Below are 24,991 nucleotides of genomic sequence, written 5' to 3'. Positions count from 1 at the left end.
ACACACACACACACACACACACACACACACACACACACACACACACACACACACACACACACACACACACACACACACACACACACACACACACACACACACACACACACACACACACACACACACACACACACACAATGGCATGCCTCAGCACTTTTCACATTAAACGAAGCATGGCATATTTTTCCTGACTCACTGCCACAGACATCTTTCCACAGTTGGATAGACAAATAGGGCCTGCATTGAAGGTGACAGCAGCCAGGAGCACATGTGGCCCACCTGCCACCGACCAATCAGGAAGTCTCTTTGAGGAAGACTTTCCTTCTGTTTTCTCAAGTTTCCTTTTCAGACGGCAGGTCTGCCAATTACGGGCCCAGGATAGCTGGTTTCTATCATGGAAACATGATCATAAAAGAGAATACAACGAGCAGACAATCCACCTAGCCTGCTCTTACCATTAAACTAAAGGAAAATTCTGCTCACTCAAACTCGAAAAAGAAAGAAAGCTGGGCTGGATTTGCTTTTGTGCCAGATGTGGTTGAGTGGTGAGCTGATGTTACACATGCCATTAGCATATGTGAGAAGCGATTGGCTGAGATATTATGAGATAAGCTTTGGTATCAGTATTGGCTGCGTCACTTATTTTTTGTTTGGCTGATTTTGAAATGAAACGGGGACCATAGTGTTCAAGTGCCAAGAACCAAACATTATGGGATGATTGGCTGCTCAAATGTTTCTTGAGCAGGTGCGTTTCACATCATTAATGCATGCATTGTAAGACAGTCTTGAGAGTCTCAACTTTAGGACGCTCCTTCCTTTAGGAGGCTAGGAGTTGTAGCTAACAATCTCAATTTGGGTATAACAATCAATGGTTTAGTACAATTTAAATAAGAACAACAAATTATTATAAAGGATTAAAGAACTGTCGGCATGATGAGAGTTTTCAACAATATGCAAATCCCCATCTCAAAGATAGAAAAGGCAGGTTAAAGTTTGCCCAAGTAGAGTAAGACATGAGCTACAGCTAACTGCTATGGACAGATGAGGCCCAGATCAACATGTCACTTCATCTGTTATTAGGGAGGTGGCATGTTACCTTGGTCACTTCTGACAGATGTTGCAAGATGAATGCAGAAACATGTAGCCTGCTCAGAAGTTTAGCCAATGCGTGAAAAGTGATTGGAGAGACACAAACGTGAAGTCAATACTTGATTAAAACATCTACTATGGGAGATCAGAGAGCCAAAACAACATCAAATGTGGCGGCTATTGATGAAATGGACTTAAATGTTGCTAGAACTACCACAACTTTTATCTTGGTTTCATCTTGGAATGTGCAATTTTGCAGTGCCTATTTATCTCCGTACATTTATGAATGATGTGGAGAGGAGAAACTTCGGCCTGTCTGTGTGCATTAATAACGCAGTCGCTCCATCACTCCCTTTGTACCTGTATTATTCTTTGTAAGGATATGAGGTGAACCCTGACATGCTGCCAATCTGCAGCCGTCCCAGAGGCAGCAGAGGGGGCCAAGCTGCAGGGCGGGGTGCAGGGCAGAGGAAACCATCTACTAATGGGAAACACACTTCTCTCCATCGCTCAAATTGCTCTTTCTACCACAGCAGAGAGAGGTGGCAGACGTCCAGGAGGTGGCTGGCGTCCAGAAGCGAGGCATGATTTAAAAACGGGAGCTCTGCCGCGCCACGGAGCCTGATTCTCGTGAAAGGGACAATCATGAGTCTTATTAAATACATGCGTGTGTTGAAAGAGTATGTGAAGTACAAACGAAACGCATAAAACAGAAAGACAGAGAGGAAAGGCCGAGGAATTAAATCAAACGAATGCAGTAGACATTAAAGTAAAGGCAAAAAGATACCAGAGGGCTTGGAAAGCATTCACTCTGAAGCTACTCTGGTTTGGAAAATCTCCATAAATCTGCCTCCAGAAATAGCATACCATTGCATTGATCCTACCAGCCTTCTACACATCTCTATTAGGTGCTCGGTTACTGGATATCTACCTCACAAAGCAAGGAGAAAAGTGCTGAAATGGACTTGGAATGTGTGAAGGCTTTTGGTATAGGCAAAAATCCCAGATGTTATTGGCATTTTTAATAAAGGGGAACAAATACATTTTTCCAGATGTTAAAGAAAAGCTATATCTGCAGCTGCAAGTGCAACTCTGCTTCTGTTTTTGTAAAGGATGGAAGGTGAAGTCTGACACTGCCTCAAACTCCAAAACTGGGACAGACTGGATCTACAAAGAAAGCCCTTTTTGAGTCATTTGTGCAATTTCCTTAACATCATTAAGACTTGCTCAACTGTCGCGCAATTTGACGCAGCTTCCCTCAACATCTCTAGTTTAGTCTGCATGAAATTATAATCCAAACCATAAAGGAAAATAAAGGTGAATGGAAGAAGAGAAGGGGAGGTAGGAAGGAAGGAGGTAACTGAAGGTGGGAGGGAAGGATTTTTTTCTATTTTTCCTTCTGTGGCAAGTTCACACAAAAGGGTCCTTCTGATCCCTGGAGTGCTGAGCACATACCTGCGGGATGAAATGAAAACCCTCTGTGAATTATATTAAATATCCCCTGCCAAACACTCCACATACTTCCATGTGTTTTGACCAGATCTGAGAGGCTCCATTAGGGCTTTGCTTAAAAAAAAAACACTTAATTAGAATCCCAGACACCAGCACCTTCAACAACTCGGCAACTTCCTTTCATTTATTTTGCGGGACAGAGAAGAAGAAGAAGCAACAGATGAGAGGACACGTGGTAAAAGCCAGAAGGTCTAATAGGTGCCTAGATAAGGATAAAAAAGGATTAACTGTAGGATAGCAGCTGGAACTTTGGCAGGTTAGCAGGAATAAAAGGACATTTTCTTTTTTTCAGTTTATCACAGTGCATGATGGGGGAATTGATGACTTTTCAATGAGGTGTTATGGAACAAAAGAAGGTTTCCACGTGAGCGTTCGTTAAAAGGCCATCACAATTCATAGAGAGACGATATATAAAAAGATTTTAAAGGCAAAATCTCCCTCCCCCTCCTTTTTCAACCTCTTTTCCTGGTCAAACCCCCCCTCCACTGAATCACAAACCCCAAATGACTAACCGATTCCAGACACCAATGTTTCAACTGTCAGAATGAAGAGTTCAGGTTCTTTGACAGAACGTGTGCGGTCACATCTTTACCCCGTACCCTTCCCCCAAGGCCATCCTGGAGAGGGGGGGGGGGGGCAGCAACTGAAATGTCGACTCGACCCTGAGGATCACCTAACATTTTGTAGTTTTTAACTCTCCCTCCACCTCAAACATGACTTTTTCGAGCTGGACCAATACAACAAAGCTCTGTTCACTCTTAGAAAGTGAACTCTGAGAAAGTAGCGAGGTCAAATGATTGTTCAAACATTCTGTGGCAATTTTTTTTGGGTCGGGTTTGGTTAGCGATGCTGCAGCTGCACCTAATCCCCACAGGAAAGCCTTCATCTGGGACTGATTTTAAAACGCCTAGGCCAGGGTAGGAGAAAGGGGGGGACTGTTCTGTAAAAAGGCTGGTTCCCTTTCTGGAGCACAGGCCTCTTCTCAATCCATCTGATTAAAGGGAGTTTGGCTCAATTACACCCAATGACTGGGGCCTGCTCCCAGGCACGACCCTGGTAGAAAAACATGCAGGAATAGCTTGTGGAGAGTCAGTAGGGTGCATCACACCTGGGGCGCTCCCATGCATATACCGCAAAACATCTCTCTCTCGGTTAGCAGCACTGTCTGTCAGCAGTTCTTGCCTCAGAGGGCGAGTTCTTTGTATAACCTGGGTTGTAAAAACATTGGGGTCGTCTCTTCCTGGGACAGGCGTATGTCTTCTCCAATCGGCAGGAAGGTGGGCAACAGGTTAGAGTGATCTTTTTTAATCAGCCTCATGCCAGAAAAAAGACAGAGCAACCTTGATGAGGAGTTATAGCAGATGCATATGTGTGTGTGTGTGTGTGTGTGTGTGTGTGTGTGTGTGTGTGTGTGTGTGTGTGTGTGTGTGTGTGTGTGTGTGTGTGTGTGTGTGTGTGTGTGTGTGTGTGTGTGTGTGTGTGTGTGTGTACATGTGACCACTTGTATGTGTTCATGTGCTTGAGGTAGAAGGATAATTACAGGGGTTAAGGCCAGACCTTTTTCGCAGATTCGAGTTCATGCTGAACTCGATCTAACTGACCCTCGGAGAGAGCGTTATGACACGATTGCAAGCTGCTTTACAGACACACATCATCAAGACTTAGCTGTATCAATGCAGAGTGAAGTGAATCTGTGAGTGTCGATGCTAAACCGCGTGGATAATTATCGTGACGTATCAAGCATTTACACGGCAAGCTGGTTGCAATCCTGCCCGGTTGTAAAGTTCACTGATTGCAGCTGGCTTAGAGGCCCAATTAAACTCATTATTATAATTAGGTTTATAGAGGGAGAGTACGAGGGAAAGAACGGTACACAGAGATCCACACTGTTCTCCAAGGTCCAAATCTGTATGGAAAACAGGCATACAGTAATAGCTACTTCTGCACAGTTAAAGAGGCTCATCATCACCCTCCATCCCTCACTTTTTCAGTCTCCATTTCAACTTCAACCAAGTAGAAAAACATTCCCCCTCCATTATTCTCCAACCAAATGATGTTCCACCCACAACCCCGTTTTACTGGCTCATGCTCCGGGGCCTCTTTATGTTGTGACACTCCAAAGAAAACAGTCCTACTGAATATCGTGGACGAGCACAGCTAACCTGAGACACACCATGTTTACCATGGCCATTTTAATTAAAAACAGGCAAGAAAAAAGAACAAATCCATCTTTATATACACCTCAGGCCTAACATGACAGGGAGGAAATGCCCCACTATGGATGTTTGACTTTGAGCTTCCTCTGCTGGCACGGTTCAATCCATCAAGCACAGTGAAGAATTGAGGCAAGGTCTCCTTTTGATTATTACATATTGTCTATGTCATGGCTGCTTCGTTTTGCATGGCAGACACGCTCTGAGGCAATGCTGAACTAAAACAAAATTATCTACGGAAAACCACCATGATGAAAAAGCAGTATAAACAATTAAAGCCTTGAAGGCCAAAGGGAACTTGAGGATAACGCAATGCAGAGGCTGAAAGACAGAAAAGTATGGTGCCTATGCCTAAAACACTACACAGTAAAGGGAGAATTGCAATGCACTGTAGCTAGAATGAGTGGAAGGAGGCTTAGACACAAGCCTTTGTTTCCCCAGCTTCTTTATCAACATTCATAAAAATGATACAGGCTGAATAAATAGCCAGAAATAAACAGTTTGACCTTGTCCTTTGCCTAGAAACAGGGCATCTGTTATCAGCACTTTCTGATTGCACACATACCTCACAGGAGCTATTTTGCTTTGTAAAGCATTTGGCCGTCGCCTACTGTAGATTAAATGAGAAGACTTGATTACGTTTTCACCCAAATGTAACTCCTGAAGCCTCGTTTGTTCTTGACAGTGATCTGGATGTTTTCCACTGTTGAGATTAGCAGACAATAATAGTGCCTCGTCCAGTAGCAGCAGCGTTGGTAAAAAGCCCAGACAGGACCTTGGGAAATGCTGCAGCTACATTAAAACAGAGCAAAGAAGCTAGGAGGAGGAGGGGGGAAGGATACAATCATTGATGTGGAGAAGGGGATGATATGGGGTTTAAGCTGTCATCAACTTTGCAACATTGACAAGCCTTTTTAACAAAAGACAAACTTCAGAAATGTGTTTTTGTCGAGTACAGTCAGCCAGAAAGAAATGGCAAAAAACACAGAAGTTGCTGCTTTGGAAAAGAATATACATTATAAAGTTACTTAGGATGTATTAGCAGATATCTTTCACGCTCAAAAGAGAGATTTAGAGGGGAAAAGAAGAGTTAGGAGAAAGAAAGGTCAAGGAAATATTTTGGCAAAGAAAATGATATGAGAAGAAAGAGGGAAAGAAGAATGGCAATGGCGGCCAAGGCCTCGCATGTCATTTGACTGCCTACCTGCTTTATGTCAGTGCTGGTCTACAAGCATCTGGAGGGGATGTGTCCTTGGGAGTGATCACTCTCTTAACCCGTAATACGATAGCTTGATTGAAGTGAATTAATGCATGATAAACTGCAGATGTGCTCGGCACACACCCCATCAATTATGTTTATTACAAAATAAATCAAATTAACTAGTATCAAAATACAGGAAACCAAAGGACTTTTCTCAAATTCAGCGCTATTATGGTATCTAATAATTCCCATATGATGGACGGACATTTGGAAAACTAGAAGGAGGCTGAGTAGGAATGAATCAGGAATGCCTAACAGCTTGTCACCAGATGAGAGGGACACTTTGGTAGAAATCCTCACATTGCTGGTACATTCTCTTCAAGTTGTGTCATCGTTCAGGCCATTAAACAGGGCCGCAGACCCTGAGTAAACTTCAACATTCCTCCGCCTAGAGCAGACAAACCTTACAATAAAATTAGCTAATTAACACTATTTTCTGTGGTTTTACCAGAAACCCATTTCCTGATGTGCTGAGTTAAGTGGGGATGTTTGCACTAGTATAAACATCACAAAAAAGTCTTGCTTTGGTATTAGGGAGAAAAAAAACTGTAGCATTAGATATCTTGAATTTCCATGAAAGTATGCTGGCACCGAACAATGCGATGGATTCAGATGGGGCACTCAGACAGGCAAGTATCTGTCTTACTCAAAAGAAGGAGGAACCGGAGGAAATGGAGATGAGTGGTGAGCACGAGGACAGAGGGAGGAGGGACAGTGGAAGTTGTTAGAACCCCGCTGTGTCAACTCCTAAACATTCATCACACACACAGGAAGGAAAAATCAATAACATTCCTCATATGCCGATTCCCTATGGTATACTTAGGATAGAAAAAAAAACTGTACCCTACTCATAAAGTACTTTCATATTCACACTTTCTGATCCTTTTTGCAACCAAACATGGGCACATACAGGACCTGGACTTTAACACCCCACACACACAGACACACACATCCAGCACCACACTTTCGACACTGCTATGGACAGTCTTGCACTAATGTACATTTCTCAAAGATATTGAAGTGACTGTTATTTAGTATATATTGATTGTTGTGCTTTTATTTATGTCTTAATGTGTACATATGTATAAATGTTGATTGTGTATACTATATATATATATACATATTTCTATACATATTTTTATATATATTTGTATTCTGTATTTGGGATTGTGGGAAAAGGTATTTCGATCTCTCTGTCTCTACTCACAAACTGAAAGATTGACAATAAAGTTGACTATGACTTTGATACAGACTCTCAAATTGGTGTGCCAAAGAACAGACGTAGATTCCTAGCTAGCGAACTACAGAGAGCTCTGTGCAGCTACTGTATCTGCCTATTCACAGCAATAATAACGATAATAGCTTTACTTATTCTGCCACAGTGTGCTGACTTGCCAGGCAGAGTCCGGTCTGCTTTAGTTTAGAATGACTTGGCCCACAAACCTGTTAATAATAGCACTAAAATGCATGAGTTGGAAGTGACAAAGAGAACTCCCACTCGCTCTCCTCTTTCTCCCTCCTCCATGCTTCCATTCCTCTCCTCTCTGGAGTGCAGCCACGCTCCTGCTCTCCTCCGGCCCTCCGCAGCCGTGTTTGGAAAAATAAACTGGGCCATTCGGAGAAGGTCAACAGTAGAGATGACAGCGCAGAACTGAAGGGAGAAGTGTTGATGTGTGTACTGCTATTTCCTGACCCTTTGCCGGGATTATGCACAGAGGGACACAGAGAGAGGATAGAAGTCTCTGTGCTGACCCAGGAAATGGCAAGAATGTGAGGGACAGTGACAGAGCTCTGGGAGGTCTGCTTTCTTATCAAGCTCCGCAGTGCAAAGGGCCCTCCTGATATCGTTAAATATATGTAAATCAGCAATATCTACATACCACACACAAACTGTATCGCACACACACAGTCACACTTAACAGCATCACATGACCTCTCCATCTCGCTGACAGACATCAAATTGAAAGAAGGTCAGCGTCATGACTGTATGGGGGGGCAGTGGCTGCACACTGATGCAGTACTCACCCGCTGGCCACGCCGAGCGACACCGAGCTGACTGAAGAGCTCAGCTTCCTGCTGTCCCAAAGCCTCGCCTCCCGACTACGCATCTACACACCCAACAATATGAGAAGTTAAGTACTGTAAACATGACAAATAATAACAACAGATCAGGTTAAACAAACTTAATGAAACTGTGAATTCTTAAGATGATTCGTCATGGATTTTCACTCATTTATAAAGAAGTAAAGGCAACACAATACACTGCATGGATAGATTTTTGCACACTATATGTGTTTGATAGTAGACATATTTTATTTAATCGTGTTTTTGATTGCACTATATAGTGAGGAGAAATTCACACTTTAAAATGATAATGCCTGAAGAAAATATTTTTGAGCTTTTAGAAAATAGAGACATTTCACCAAAAATCAAGTTAAACTTTTGTAAAAATAAAAGGTAAAAAATGTTAACTGTTTGTTTCAAATATCATCTTAACTTAGTTGCTGTTGATCTTTTGGTATCAGGGTTTTCTTTTGCATTTGCAACATGTACTTGTTATTGTTCTCTTGCTATATATTAAGTTCACATTTGACAATAAATATTATCACCCATCTTTTTGTAAATGCAAGATATACAAACAGATTTAATAAGCTATGAGTTTATCTCACCATATCAAAGCCTGTGGTGAGCAGAAAGTCATCTTTGGCCCACAGGATGCGGGAGTCCTTGTTGTTCTGAAGGCTCTTGGCACTCTACGGGACAAACAGTGAAACATTTTAAACAACAAAATAAGACTAATGTATTCTAGAAGACTTCTTGATCCTAACTTTTTGAAGTCAATGTCTCTAGATGAACCTTGACTTTAAACATAACCTGGAGGTAAAGTTACAGATAATGAGGGGGGGGGGATGATGAGAGAATGATTTGCAGGGATGAGAAGAAGACACAGAAAGGAAGGATGACAAACAGGACAATTCCCTGGTGCCTCTGACAGATCCCTGTGGTTGGACAGAACAGGACCTGTCCCATGAAAGGAGCGCTTGTTATTGTTGATGTAGGAGACAAGGTGACTTTTGCCCCAAGTGCGGCTTGGATTACCAAACTGTGACTCCACGTCTGTGTGTGTTGTTCATGGTACTGAGACTTTGTTCCGTCGTTTCCATGGGGAATATGTGTCAAAACAGCACTGCCACGCTGGGTTTGGTAGGTGGTCTTCAGATGCAAAACACACATGTTGTCAGAGGAAACAGCTGAAAACAACTGCAGGTGTTGAAATGAAAGAATGTGTATGTTTGTAAAGAAATCATGTAAGCGATAGATGTCTTGTAATTATAATGGGCGAGTACAAGAGGAAAGGAAAGATGAATTTAAGGCATTTAACTGCTTAAAAGTGTGGTTTCTAAGTAACATGGGCTTTAAAAATCCCTAAAACCATGCTCTTTAAAGCTTACCCTCAGGTCCGTACTTAGTGTAATGTGTCAGTCAGTCAGCGAGCCCCTTGAATCTGTGTACTAATACTACAGTTACACTGAGCTTTCCCATTAGACACGGAGGTCAGAAATGGAGTTTCCATGGAACAGTTTCCTTTGGCCCCTTAGACCGCTTCGTCTGCCCAAATTACTGTTGTCATTTTTATGGCCACAATAACCCCGAGGAGTGTGGCTGGACATCTGCGTATGGCAAGAGGACAGAGGCTTATTTTCCAAGGCTCAACACTCAGAAGTTGCTGCCTCGTCCTGTCACTTTTAAATGGCCTCAGATGACAAATTGTAAAAACAAATGGAAAGAACTTGAGCTGCCATGTTGCACCCCTTAACATGGGGTAGGTTACAGGGTAGCACTGCTGTTCATACAACCTCCATTAACGTAAAACCATCTCGGAGTTCAATGGACACATGCCAAATCAACAACCAAAGCGAACAGTTGGACAAATAGGGACGAACAGAACTATTAAATCAAGCCAGACCACGTAGAGGGACACATACATGTGGGCCCTGTCAATTCTAACTAAAACCCCAATTCAATCTCCTTCCTTCCTGACGTCACTCTCGCCACATGCTTGGCCAAGCGGTTTGTGAATCGACTGCTGAAAGGGAGAAACGGAGGTTCTGATTATGTTTCCTTTAAACAGTCTATATCAAACCTTTCAGCGCAGTTTTCTCTTCCCAAATTCTCGGAAAGCGGACAATAACAGACACACATGTTAGCTTGATGAGCAGGAGTTTGAGAGACAGATTCAAATGAGGATAAGGGCGTTCATCGTTAAACTGACTTCAATGAAAGGGAATTTTTGAAGTTTACTCCCTTCCCCATGTGAGTACTTTAAGTATCTTGTTTAGTAGATCTAGATATTTAGAAATGAGGCAGCGATTTCAGGATGAATCATTTCTTGATCAGGAGCCACTTGGGGCACTGAGGAAGCACACGTGTTTCAAAATTGATGTTCCAACCGTGGTTGCCAGCAATGCTGAGTAATATATACAAATTAAAATATGTTAAAATAAGTGACCATTAGGTTTGACAGTTTGTTGTGCTGATTTTGGAACTTTAGACTGAATACATAGAAATAGAAAGAATCGTCTTTTTTAAAAAAGTTGAGTTTGAAGGGTTTGTATTTTCCAAAATGTTTGCCTTTTCCACTCCGTGTAATGCTCAGGCCAGGACTCCTGTGCTGGAACGGTCCTTGTCGGTGAAGTAGAACGAACTATAAATCCTAAGCATTTAGATGAATCTGTATTTATGGGCCACACAGGTTTATGGGTTCAGTCTATACAGTCTATGGTTCACACCCAATGTATTGTCCTCAGCTATGAGGGGACTTGACATTGTTACATATGTAGAGAACACATACCAACATCATATCAGTGTTTTAAAAAGGAAGTTCTCAGATGTGCACTTCTGCACCTCTCTCAGGGATGATATGTCTTAGTCCATACCAGCATTTTATCTGACACCATCTCTATGCAATACAGATGTTTTCTGGCTCCCTGTGTGCGGCCGTCCAAATGGCTTTATCCACTAAGAGGGATTAGAAAACACTCTTCTGACCTGGCTCTCAAACACGTTTCTGAAGTTATGCTACCAGAGTACTGACAGAGTTGATAATAAGTCCCGGTTGAATAAACACTTAAATTGTGACTCAAGATCATTTCTCTGCCTGCAGTCAGCCAGTATGCAGTTGGCAGATACCTGAACTCATATATGCCTTGATAAGTCCCTGCAAGTGAGTCAGAAGAAAAATAGCTCAGATGTATGAGAGAGGCTCAGAGTAAACCAAGACCTCCAAAAATGCGATAGATCAGAAAAGAGTGGGGAAGGAGAAGGCTAAAGCTAGCACGGTATAAACAGACACGGGGATAATTCATTGCCATGGAGCCGTTCATCGGCAGCACCACTGGCCCATTTCCTTTCAGGGGCAAGACACTGCAGAGTTGGTACTCTGACCAAACTAGGAACGAGTTGAGCTGTGACTATTTTAATCTGCCCAGGGTCTGCTCGACACTGGAACTGCTTTTAGGAGCAACATGTGGCGCCTGATTCATATTTCTGGCTGAGAGCAGCTGAGAGGCCAATAATGTTCATGTAGCATGCAAGAGTAAACAGCACAAATGCTGCATCATCACTTTTTTTTCTATATTCAGTCATGCATCAGAATTATTGTTGCGAAGTACCAGTTAAGTATTTCAGCGTGATGTCTGTGTTTCCCATTACATCATTACTCTGTAATAAGATAAAAGAAGAAAACATAATCACTAGTTCATGGAAATTTGTTTTTGTATTCAATTCAAAGATTCAAACTCAAGATGTTTTCAGATGTGCTCTTTTATTCTTTAAATAACTTATTTGCTGCTACCTGCCCATTACACTATTTTATATGAATACCTGTACCTAACAACACTTACAGACACATTTACACTAATGTGAACAATAAAGCATTTAGTCAACACGTTTTTAGCATTAGTGTGGCAGATATTTGGTCATAAAAAAGCACTATTTTAATCTTAAACCAATGACAACAGGAAATAGTTTAAGGGATCACCAAGGTTTTTAGAATTAATTCTAAAAGGTAACAAGGACATGTTAACCACATTTATAAACGGATCCTTCCAGTAGTGGTTCAAATATAAAATTCAAAAAAGTTGAAAAAGTAAAGGAATAACCAAAGTCATAAAGGATTCATTTTCTTAGCACCAAGGATATCTTTGCCACATTTCATTGCATTCATCCAGTACATACCATTTCACTAATACTCAAATGTCAACCTGCCTGTGGAGGTAAAGTCATGGGATTACCAAAGTATGTGTGAGTCATTGTTTTGGGGACGTAAATACCTGTACCAAATTCCCTAACAATCCATCCGATATTTCAGTCCGTTCCAAAGGGATGGACTGACTGTACAGCTTTGCCATCCCTGAAGCCATTTCTGTAGTCTGGCTAAAAAGGCAATAAGGATTCTTCAAGAACTTCAAAACACAGCCATCCTTATCCTGCCTTTAAACCTGACTATGGATTAGGGAGGACAAACAGACAAATTACTCCTTGAGGGAGTCAATAAAAAAACAACAACACTGAAAATAAATCACCTTTCTGTGAACCATCTCTGGATCAGACGGGCTTAGCCATTACAACATCCCTCAGGCCTTCACTTCGCTGCCTGCGCCAACCAGCTTCAGGGCTGAAGGCCAATGAGCCGACCTGACGGCTCAGTGCAGACAGCTATACACAGATCACACCGCCATGATGTCATCCGGATATGAAGGCACGTGCTGCTTTGAGCTCTTTGACAAGGTGTCATCAGGGCTTCGCAGCTTGAGCGATTAAAGTCCAATAGAGGATTGGGGGTTTGTGCTGGGCCTCACCTTTTCCCAATAAACAGCGTTTCAGCTTAAGGTAGCGTAACGCAGCCGTTAGAGAGCCATATTAATAGGAACGGCCCGGGGGCAGCCAGAGGACACAACATCTGGATTGTGTGCGTGTGTATATAAATGTTGCAAAATAGTATCTCTCCTCTGCGGCCATACATTTAACTTAAATCCCATTCACCTAAAGCCCCTCGCCTCTCCTTGTGGCTGAGACGTACACACATGCTTCAGATCGATCACAACACAGAGGGAGAGCGGAGAGAAAAATAAGACAAATGTTTTCCTTAGCAGTCAAACAAAGAATCAAAGCAGATTAAATGCACCCAGAAAGAAAAGAAATGGTTCACGACTAGACAAAATACTCAAAGAAAGTGTAAAGAATCATGTACACCTGTTTTAAGTGACTGGCTCACACACACAAGAAAGGAAGTTGAAGAAAGGACATCACATCTGGAAAAAGAATATCACTAACACAGGTGTCTGCTCCAAGATGTGGGAAACTATTTTTCCTACTACCAAATGGTAAAATTGATGAGCCAGGTCAAATAAAAAGGAAGAGGGAAAGATAAAGTACAAGAAAAAGAAAGCCTTGCTGGCCAATATAATGACAATAACCCTCAAATGACACCAGGCAGATTTTACAGTGCAGTTAAACACTTTGCAGATGGAGAAGTAGACACAAGAAGAACGTCAGAAGTCTGGCCAATTACAGTTTTATAAGTCTATTAAATATCCTCTCCCAATATAAACAAATCAGGATCAGTCCATCTCCTTCTGTCCTTCTCCCTCAGCTTTTTAACTTCTGAACTTCAGCAGACGGAGTGCACATCTGTGTCACTGACGGAGAATGTTGATTCACCCAACAGGACGGATATCAGGTGTCTGTATGCACATATGGGAACAATCCCAATATCTGCATCTGCATCTCCCTCTATCTCTCTCTCTCTCTCTCTCTCTGACTCTTTCGGTCCGTCCTTCCATCTCTCTGTGTATCAGATGAATTGAGAGGGGAAGTTTTTAATGAGTGCCAGCGGTGCTGTAATTCATTTAGAGTGCTGGAAGATCAAGTGCTTATTTTTCCAACTTCCCCCAGTGTTATATACACAGCATAGTGGCAGATCCTCCAAAGAGATAATCTGTGTTGAGATTAGATTATTGGCAGACATAAATCCATGCTCTGAAATGTTCAAACTCATTTCACATCAAATTGTATAGTCCTTCAATTGTTTTTTAAATGAGAACATATCAACCACTGAGGTTAGACTGTTGGTCTTCTGTAGCCAGTGCAGTATGGCGTTTTTAAAGGAATAGTTGAACATTTTGGTTGACATGCTGTATGCCTACAGTATTCGTTTTCTTGTCAAGTGTTAGATAACACTCTCATATCAAGGGTTTGCTTATCTTAGCAAAAAGACTGGAAACAGGAGGAAGGCTCCACCCGGAAGCAACACAATCCGGCTACCACAACTCCAAACCTCACATTTATATTGTATTTTAAAAAAACGTTTCTAAAAAAGGTATAAAAGCTGGGGTTGTAAAGAGACAATCTATAGTAGCCATTTGCCGGATAACCAGTCTTTATGCAAAGCTACGTTAACAGGCTGTGGGCTGTATCTTTATAACTATCATACCAACATAACAGTGATATTGGTATTCTTATCTAACATCAAAGCGCATTTCCAAAAATGCCAAATAAGAAACTAGGACTTTGAACTCAATTTGTAATTGTATGACTCAACTTTTAATGGTAAATATGTATATTTTCCTTTGTATTTTACCCCTGCCTTAATGTAACTCAAGTGTATGATAATAAAATGAGTTTGCTTGCCGGTTCTTCAACAGTGTGTGTCCCTGTCTCTCTGTGTAGCGTCTAATAGGCAACACATCACCATATATAACCCCATCTGCAGCCACTCATCAGTTCAACCTGCTCCTTATTTTCCCCTCTCTCCATCTTTCCACTCTTTTCAAAGAATAATGTGTGTTTTTATTTCCTTTCCCCTCCTCTAATCAATAACCATTGCTTTGTACCTTTCATCACTCCTCAACAGACTGGCTTTCAGTCTTTTCGTCCATGGCTAATTTGTCTTTTCAGTAAGTATTGGGTTTTCTTCATCCTGTTCTGCCTTCATGGCCCATTTCAGTTGTGTTCCTGAATCAGGATTCACTATCTTGAATGTAACTGACTTAACAGAAGCAGACAGGCTTTTAGAAATAGGAAAGAAGGGGGGGAACGAAAGAGAACCGGAGGGGTCAGACGATGGAAATCAAACCAGCCATTTTATTGTTTCATTTAATCTGCTGCCGACAGCCACTTTTTCTTTCTTAATTGGAACCAGCTTAGGCTTTGCTCATTTCTCAAAGAAATTCAGATGCCACAAGTCCTTTTATTTTCTCCATATCCTTCCTCTGCTCTCTTCCTGTCTGAAGATGAAAATGAACGTGTGAGGTCAGAAGCTGGGCTTCTAGAGAGTGTAATAAGAAAATGAAATCACTAAGTGAATCCTTAGGTGCAGCTGTAATAGTATACTGAGGAGTGACTCCACTGACATGATCGATGAAGAAGAGTGTCAACTTATACAGTACACACAGTTTCCAGAAAAAATTTCAGTAGAAAAATTGAAAAACGGTAGACCCAAATTGTCTTACAAGTGCTTCTACTGATTCACCTTGCAGACTTTTAATGTCATTATCTTTTTTTCACATTTGCCTTGCCTGCAGTCATTCTTTCCCCCCCGTCTCACTTCCTTTGTGTCAGCAAATGAAAAGCACAGTGCAGTAAAAAGCCGAGTTGTGAGCCAGCAGGCCTATGAGCAGAGATACGGGGCCAGGTCTACTCTGGGACCCTGCAGCCGGGGGGACAAGTGATACGAACTGGAATGATCCCCAGTTAAATATAGTATCAACCTAGAATGGGATATCCAGAAGTCATCTCCCTAGGATAGTTCTTTTTAGGTTTTTTTCTATCCATAACCTTATCATCTTGGCCTTAAAGTGTGGAAAGATTAAGATAAGACACATAGGATAGAGAAAAGAGCAATAAATGCTGAACAAAGGCCATACTGCAGCCTTAGTTTTACAGACGAGGCCATCAATCTTGTGGGGATCAGGGGGGATTTCCTCAATTTCATCCTGCACACACCCCATTTACTACATATCCTATGTATCAAATATCCTATACTTCCTGTCTTATAAGGTGACAGGTGCAATGCTGTCATGGATTTTGCAACAGTTCCACTGTCGGCTTAGGGGGGAAAAAAATCGAATAATACCAGATTTGAAAGCCATATTTACCCATAAACAGTCCTTATTTTCACACACACAACCTGCAGATGTTTTTATCAATCAATCCTTTGGTGTATAAAATGTGAGAACTCAAGTCAACATCCTTTCCCAGAGCCCTACGTTTTTAAATCTCTAGTAATTTGATATGATCAGACAATAAAAGAAAAACAGCAAATATTCACATAGGAGAAACCTAGACCTAACATCCCTCAATACTCTCTTAACCATAATGGAGACTTTTGAGAGACTTATGGCCAATGACTGTTAACGGCAAAGACGTCACCCTGTGTTTGAAGAGGTCAGGAACAAATATTGGCTTTAAGAATCATTCTACTCCATGGAAAAATAAATCAAGAGGGGAAAAAAGGTAGATGGAAAAAGAGGGGTTAACAAAAGAGCAATCAGTTCCCTGATAGTGAATGACAGAAGTAGAAAGAAAGAGAATGTTGAAGTGGTCGATAGAAAAAGATGCAGATAAAAAAGAGCACATTATATAACAGGTTACACAGATGTTTTGAGGCTCTATGAATGAAAGATGTGTGGTTTGTCCATGAGTAGCAGGAAAAAGGGACGTTGTATGATGAAGCGCTCTGGTAGCCGCAGAGCAGGAGGCCCAGCTTTCTCACTGGTGTAAGCTTTCAAAAGCTGGCACGACACTGCTATACCTCTCCTGCTGCTGCACTCTAAATGTTTGCTTCAGTCATCCTTTAATTTCAAAAAAATTCATCAATATAAAAAGAACTAGAATTTTTCCTTGACTCAGGCACAGTCGTAAAACCAAAGATGAGATATAACAATTCCTGCCAATGGATATTTCGCTAGCGAAGAAGAGTAATCTTATCCAGCACGTGCATCTGGTGAGAAACGGTGTAAAAACCATTACCCTGAGCCAGGGTTGCTGTATATCAAATCACAACAATTTGCTAAACAGATCTATCTCAAGTTTTTTTATTTGCTTATTTTGGATGAGTACAAACAGAGGTCATCTGACTAAACAAAATAGATGAAGGAGAATCTAGGAAAAGGGCCAAAGCATACAGAGAAGAACAGCTAAACTCCTAGTGTAAACATTGAATTATCAATAATCCCGTAATCCTAAAATGTTACCTAATGTAATTGATACCGTAATGAACCCCAAAAGATGTCGTCATATGTTTTCCAAACTCATATCTGAGTCCTTTTTACTAGTTTTTGGGTGCAGTGAGGCGTCCTCAAATTGTGATTTTTGGGCCAGGCTACGCAAACACTTTAACTGCCTTGTTAAGTGAAATGAAACACTGAAGTGGTAGGAAGGCTGTGATTATTGAGCCAAGGTGCTAATTGGGCCGTGTGGCCACAGTCAGAAATGCAGCCGCTCCAGTTGGGCTGAGGTTGCCAGGCCAGGGTGACAACAGATTGGACCCATTCGCACCACACAGGGGGGGGGGGGGGTCTTGGATGAGAGCAACTTATGGCGCGTTTCCACTGCAGGCATCGCTCGGTTTGGTTAGGCCTTATTACGGTACGTCCACACAGCAGCTTTAGACGAATCTTCCACCGCTTCCAACGCTTCTCTGCCCATTGACTTTGAATGGGGATGACGTTACTTTGCCTCGCTTTTCGCCGAACTGCATTGTGGGGGAGCGAAGCGAAGATTTCCAGGATTCAAAAGTTGAGCAATGTTCAACTTTTGAAGCTGAGCTGGAAGCGTCAGCCAATCAAACACGTTTATGCAAATCTGACAGTAGAAGCGCTAGCCAATCAAACCGCGTGTAAGCAGGGAGAACCAGACTGCGGGAGATTCATGTGATTGGTTGTTGGTCGCGTTGCTCGCAAAAAATCCCCAAGCTTTCAGACACGCCCAGCTCCAAGATTTTCAAGATTTTTGAAAAGCTGCTGTGTGGACGTACCGTTAGGCCCGGCTCACTTTGATGCTGCGCTTCCATTACAGTTTAGGAACTGGGGTAGTTACTATAGTAGCGCAGTGTAGGCGGAGCCGTGACGTCATCTTCAATGAGCGCCAAGCTCCATTTAGAAAGCACGCATTTTAAAAGGGTTTTTCGCCTGCCGCCTGTCTGCAGACTTGTCAAAGCATTATTTATTTATTTATAGAAGGACCATGCATACAAAAACATTAATCTCAGCAAAGAGAAGAGATGCAATATGCCAGATTATAGCTAATAGCTAATTTCCATCTGTGGTCCTCAGACAGGTTCATAACAATCAATAAACAAACAATAACATTGCATGATCTCTATCAGTCAAACAATGTTGTTACTTCGGCATCATGGCAGTGGAAACGCGCCATTAGTTCCAGGAACTGACCAGCTCTGTAATGGCGCGTTTCCACTGCAGTGGGTAGCTCGCTTTAAGCGTGCCGAGCCGTGCGGGGCAGTTTTTGGTTGCGTTTCCACTTGGCCTAGTTTTGGCCCGGGGCTACTTTTTCACCTTTTTTTTCTGGGCTGAGTATGCTAAACTAGAGAGAGAATCGCTGGCAAGGGGGCTACAACTACAACAAGTTGAACATATTTGACCGTGATTTAATTGCAATACACGTTTCAAAATGATGCCGAAGTAACAACATACTGATACCGGTTAGTAAAAACCATGAATTAATGCTTTGACAAGTCTGCAGACAGACGGCAGGCGAAAAACCCTTTTAAAATGCGTGCTTTCTAAATGGAGCTTGGCTAAGCTAACGTTATATATGCTCCGACCGTCCACACTCACAACAACGGCCTATACAGACGTAAATAAACCAGCGACTGTATTCGCCATGACACAGGCAGTCTGTGGTTTGTACTTGTTTAACTTTTGTCTAGTTTCTGAACAGATATGAAGAGCTGTGAGCTCTGAGTGCTAAGAGCTAATGCTACGTTCACACCGGACGCGATGCGAATATTTGCTTCGCTCTAAATGCTCCTATCGCATCGCTCTAGTCGCTCGAGTTTCACCGCGACTGCCAGCTGTGTTTACTCGCATCATTCAAACAAGACGCGCTGGCTCGGGAGCTACAACTACAACAAAATGAACATATTTTACCGTGATTAAATTGTAATACACGTTTCTAAATGATGCCGACGTAACAACATACTGATACTGGTTAGTAAAAACCATGAATTAATGCTTGACAAGTCTGCAGACAAGACGGCAGGCGAAAAACCTTTTAAAATGCTTGTTTTCTGAATGGAGATTGGGTCGACCAGGCTAAGCTAACGTTGTATATGCTCACGCCACACTCATAACAACGGCCTACAGACGTAAATAAACCAGCAACTGTATTCGCCATGACACAGACAGTCTGTGGTTTGTTCTTGTTTAACTTTTGTACAGTTTCTGAACAGATATGAGGAGCTGTGATCTCTGTGTGCTAACTGCTAACAGCTAATGGCTGATGTTTTCTGGTTGAACGTCAGTGACGGCAGGCTGAGATCCTCATCGCTGATTGGCTTCCGCGAGAACGCGTCACGTGAATTTGACGCCCGAGTTGAAAAAATTGAACTCTCGCGTTTGACGCGGCCCCCTTCAAACGCCTCAATCGCATGATTCGCGCCGCGTCCACCGCTTCATGCGCGCCGTCGGAGCGAATTCGCGTCTGATCGCGTCTCTGCATTGACTTTACATGTAATCGCACCGCCCCCAAACATCGCATCGCTTCCGGTGTGAACGTAGCATAACGGCTGTGTTGTTTTTTGGCGCGCTCATTTAAGATGACGTCACGGCTCCGCCTACATTGCGTTACTATAGTAACTACCCCAGTTCCTAAACTGTAATGGAAGCGCAGCATCAAAGTGAGCCGGGCCTAATAAGGCCTAACCAAACCGAGCGAGGCCGAGCGAGGCCTGCAGTGGAAACGCGCCATAACATGATTAACGGGACCATTGAATTGCCCGAATTCTGCGTTTCAGGCCAAAAGAAGCACTAGAGAGCTAGAGGAGATTTCCAGTGCATGTTTGCTGATTTCCGGGGTTTTTGATATTTATTGTGGTTGAGCTTCAAACAATGAATATTTTAAAGAGAATTCTAAAAGATGCACTTAGTGGCTTGATCCTTTAAATCCAACATTTGGATTTAAAGGATCAAGCCTCTAAGTGCATCTACATCTATTGAATAGAGATCCATGGGGCAGGATTGGGCCCTAATGACAGAGGGAGGAATGATGCTGCTGACGACAGCAAGAAACTCCGAGGGCTGATGAGAATCTGCACTCCAGACCTGCTCTGGTAAAAACAAAGAGATGATTCTTTGGGTTTGTTTCTTATGGAAAGAGGCTGTTAGACATAGCAGAAGCACACAACACTATTAAAATCATGTCCACATTGTTGAAGACACCATGAAGCCCCTCAATCCCTGTATGCTGACCCACCCTCCAGTGCCTGCTGTCATTTACAGCTCTTTCATAGCTGCAACGGATACCGTTGGCTGGCGTAGCTCCCTCCCTGAAACCACTTCATAGAGGCTTCACATCTTCAAAGTTCCCCTTCACATTTGTATAGGAGCATGAATTGTGCACAGTGGGATTCGCTGAGGAGGCACATGTGTGAACAGCATGTCTTGGTCATGCCATTTGTGTATAATCATGGAATCCTTTACGCTGTGTAAATACTGGCTTTATTTTCGTTTTACAATCCTTTCTTAATCTACCATTTGTTTACTGTAATCAAAGAGCAATATTAGAACTTTCCTGCATCCGCTTCAAGGACTGAAACCAATCATAGCAAAGCAAAATTCTGCAACATATGGTAGAAAAACAAGTTAGATGTGATTATAATTACAGCAGCAGGTGTTAGCCTTAAGGGTCAAAAATGTGCAATGAGATCAAATGTGTAACATGCTAAACAATGATGAGGCTTATATCTTATAAACACTGGGTATCATTTCAATGCCCACACAGCTCAAGTGTTGACCCCTGGGACGCTCAATGTGCCGCAACAGATCTCAGGCAGCTGACTGACAGCTTGATTAATGACCTCATCTTCTCTATGCTAACAAATAGCTCAATCTCCTGTTGCTGCTCGCACTGCTCAGTAGAGATCTCCCAAATACAACAGGCCCCCTAACGCCAACTTTACCCCGACACTCAGCAGCTTCACTCAGGGAGAACTGTTTAGCTCTTGCATGAAACCACAAAGTGCAGCAGAACCTGTTGTCTTAAGAAGCTCAATTAGTAAAAGATGACCTAAGTTGGCTTTTTTGTTGGGAAAGGATGTGGCATTTATAAGACATGTGTGAGCCACATTGCAGGGCCCCTATACTCACATCAACAGTGAGTATAGAAGAAAAACATTCAGCACTAAAACAGGTATGTGGCTGTGGCTCAAGAGCTATGGCGGATCATCGACCGCAGCCACACATCCTTTACTTTAAAACATTGTAATTACTCTAAGGTTCATAAAACACTAGGTTGAATCAAAGATATGTAAATAAACTCTGATCATACGTGATTGATGAGTCAATCTGCTTTACTGAATTGAGATGATGTAATATGGGAAATAGTCATGGTGGTAAAATAGAAAAGATGAATCCCCTTTTTAACTGCTTTAGTGTTAAATGTGATTATAAATTAGCAAGGTTTACACTTTAATGATAAATGACAATGATTTGCTAGATTTCAGTAAAATAACAGGTTGAAAATTCCATTTTTTTGCCAATTATCTTATTATCTACAATTGTATTGCTTCACTATATAATGATAATCCATTCAACAAGCATTGGGAATTAAACTGAAGTTTTGAGAACTGCAGTGTGCTTTCAATAACAATTACAGGAAGTGCTGACATAATGGAAACTCTTGTAAATACTATTATCACTAAACCAAATAGCCAATTAATGATTAACAGACATTATTTTCCAGCTGGGCCTGCCTACGAGATATGCCTAACAACTTGGCTTTGTATCTTCTAAAACAAAAACATAAGGCTCTCTTAGTAGGCAACACATCTTTCTGTTCTGTGAGAGCGCGCTCCCCAGTAAGTTAAAACTGGTCAAACTGAGGTCAGCTGGCCTCCCCAACACAGCACTTTATTTCCCTCGGGGTTCTCTAAAGTCGTGTGTTGTTCTCGCTGTACTTGGGGCCTACTGTGTATGCATGTATATCTCATCTGAGATTGGTATAGACATCACACTTTGCAGGTGAATTGCTGAAGACCAGGGAAGTGCAGTTTCGAGAGCAAGCATTTGAAATCTACAGGACATATTTATTTGTAGTAAATTATATACCCAAACTCTGTAGTGTGTTGACTGATACCGAGGAAATAATTAACCAATTGAAGTCATAACGGAGGTCTGATGCTCACAAACCCACACGATACATTCCCCTCAGGATAAATTCACACACAAACAGCGCGTGCTTCCTTCAGCTACTTTCGTGCCAAAAAAAAAACACCTATAACAAACAAACCACAAGCGACCTTGAGGTTATGAAAGGCGCTATATAAATTCTAGTTAGTATTATTAATTGATCATTTGCAAAACAACACAGGATGCAGAAGATCAACTGCAAGCCAATTCACACCTCATTCTGCTGCTCTGGCAGTGCAAAGGAAAAAAAACAGAGCACATTCTCCCTGCTCTCGTAATACCTCCAGGAGCGGCAGACATCAGCCAAGTTTAAAGCAAAGACAGAGAAACAATTTGCTTGTTTTAAATATGATGGATGCTATAAATGGAGCAGTGCAAAGCGTGATTGAATCCACATTGTGTTTCCTAAAAAGGGAAACGGAGATATGGAGGGAAACGGAGATATGGAGGGTAACGGAGATATGGAGGGAAACAGAGATATGGAGGGCAAACTAAGGGGAAGTCCCATGGGTGCTGCAAGAGACTGAAACTGTGCTGATGTCAATGTTGTGATTCATTTCTTATTTTAATTTAATCAATACGTTTTTCTCTCCCTGTTCAAATTATGACAGAATCCGAAAACAAGGGACTCCCATGTGAACTGATCTCATTTACAAAGTAACAATTGTTGTTTCATTATTTAACCTTTTTTTCTCTCAACTCTGAAGAAAGATTCAGACAAAATATGACAGACATGTACTTCCCACTATAACGACTCTTCACTTCCATGATGCAGCAGGAGAAACAGCTTATCGTCATCAATGTGTGGCCCCAGGTGTCACCCACATGTGCACAGGGCCGTAATTAGTCGAATCCCCGGGCAGCCAGCGCACTAATGAGGCCTCTGCTCACAAACAACACACACATGTGAGCAAAGAGCTGCGTCGCTGCCAGCTGGCAACCACTCTTACCCCTTTCCTCCAAAGAAATACTTCAGCGCTACCCGAGAGCACACACCCACAAAGCCTCGCACACACACAAACCAACCCTGATCGTTTGCTGAAGCAGCTAAAAGCCCTTCAAACTAAAAATCTGAACTTTGTATCTTCGACCCTGCACTTCTTAACCTCTGAGCTCCTCTCCAGCAACCAGACTGACCAATATTCCTGAACCCATCCTCCTGTTTATACCCTAACACACAAAACATCATTCAAACATGACATCCAACCAAACCCAAGGAAAATGATCTGACAATGAAAATAAGCACATAGAGGAGTAAAGTCATACAAATGAAGCGCAGATGTATCAATCGTGGTTGAGATGGACTCAGGAATGGAATATCCAGATTTTGCAGCACTGTTCCGAAAATATCTAGCTCCCTAATTTGTGAAGACTCCTCTCAGCTGGGTCAGAATCATTTAAAGTATAACAAACCCTGGCACTGGCAGAGAGGCGGCCAAAAACACCAGGAGCTGAAAGCTGGACAGAGGGGAGAAGACAGACAGAAGAAAATGAATGGGGGTCACAACATCTGGGCTGAGTTTACCACTGGCTATTACCAGGAGGGTCAAATGGAAAAAAGATACCAGCACAATACACCATACATTGGGGGTATTTTTAGAAAGAGGGTTAGTAAACAGAGAGAAACACCATGAGGGAGACAAAGGGGAGAGAGAGGGCAGGGAGGGGCACAGAAAGACGATGTTTAAGAAGAAACAGACCTGCATAAATGAACTCATATTGGTATTTTCAATACTTGAATAAATGCATTTTGATGCAGCATAATGCATGTTGAAATATCAAGTGAAGCTCTGACTAATAAGAGGTGACATAATGGTATATATTTATCAGTCATGAGAAGGTCAAAGGTCAAAGGGATTACATTGTTTAGATGGGGATCAACTACTAATTGGCAGCTTGACCTACGCACAAATAAAGACATACTTCTTGCCAGGTGTTTTTTTCTTTATTTATAAGACCTGATATTTCCACAAGAAAGTATCGCACTAACATCTTCCCTGTCTTAAATCATGTGCTTCATGCAGTCACACATTTCCTGCTTAGTCATGTTTACATTTGTGAAGAGAATTTGATGTTAAACGCATAAAAGAAAAGTAAAAATCTGTGTTAAACCACCAAGCTACACATTCAGAAAGTGTCAGAGGCATGTAAATCACGAATGGTGTTGTTCCATCCAACAAGCACGATCGGGTACGTTGGCTGTATGTAGATGAAAAGTTTAAAGAAAAACAAAAGCATTTTTGGCTCAGTTTCCAGTAATATAATGTAGATTGTGGAGCTGGAATGTGGAGCTCAGCATTCAGGAAGTGACCTATTCTTGGAATGAGCGCAGATTCTTTACAGACATTATATTTCACATTTCATAACGTTTCACCATCCCTGTGGTGTTAGTGTTAGACATTCGCCAACATCTAAACAACCTTCATTCTGCGGGAAGTATCAATATCTCATTCTCTGGCCAGAGTCTTATTATCGTTATGTGAGAAGAA

The 24,991-nt window shown here is 42.0% G+C and overlaps 1 protein-coding gene across 2 annotated transcripts in view; it reads right to left on the bottom strand.

Moving 5' to 3' along the window:
• LOC117450950 (mitochondrial import inner membrane translocase subunit tim16-like) overlaps nt 1–24,991 on the bottom strand; it is a 112,625-nt gene that overhangs the window by 70,233 nt on the left and 17,401 nt on the right. For both annotated transcript variants that reach the window (XM_034088991.1, XM_034088988.1), the window contains exons 8-9: nt 8,745–8,828; nt 8,101–8,183 (exon numbers count right to left, since the gene is read on the bottom strand). In XM_034088991.1, the coding sequence (XP_033944882.1) occupies nt 8,101–8,183; nt 8,745–8,828 (167 nt within the window). The remainder of the gene's footprint in view (nt 1–8,100; nt 8,184–8,744; nt 8,829–24,991) is intronic.

This window comes from Pseudochaenichthys georgianus, chromosome 8, assembly GCF_902827115.2.
Source record: "Pseudochaenichthys georgianus chromosome 8, fPseGeo1.2, whole genome shotgun sequence".
Classification (NCBI taxonomy): domain Eukaryota; kingdom Metazoa; phylum Chordata; class Actinopteri; order Perciformes; family Channichthyidae; genus Pseudochaenichthys; species Pseudochaenichthys georgianus.
This window is presented reverse-complemented; position numbering and strand designations above follow the sequence as displayed.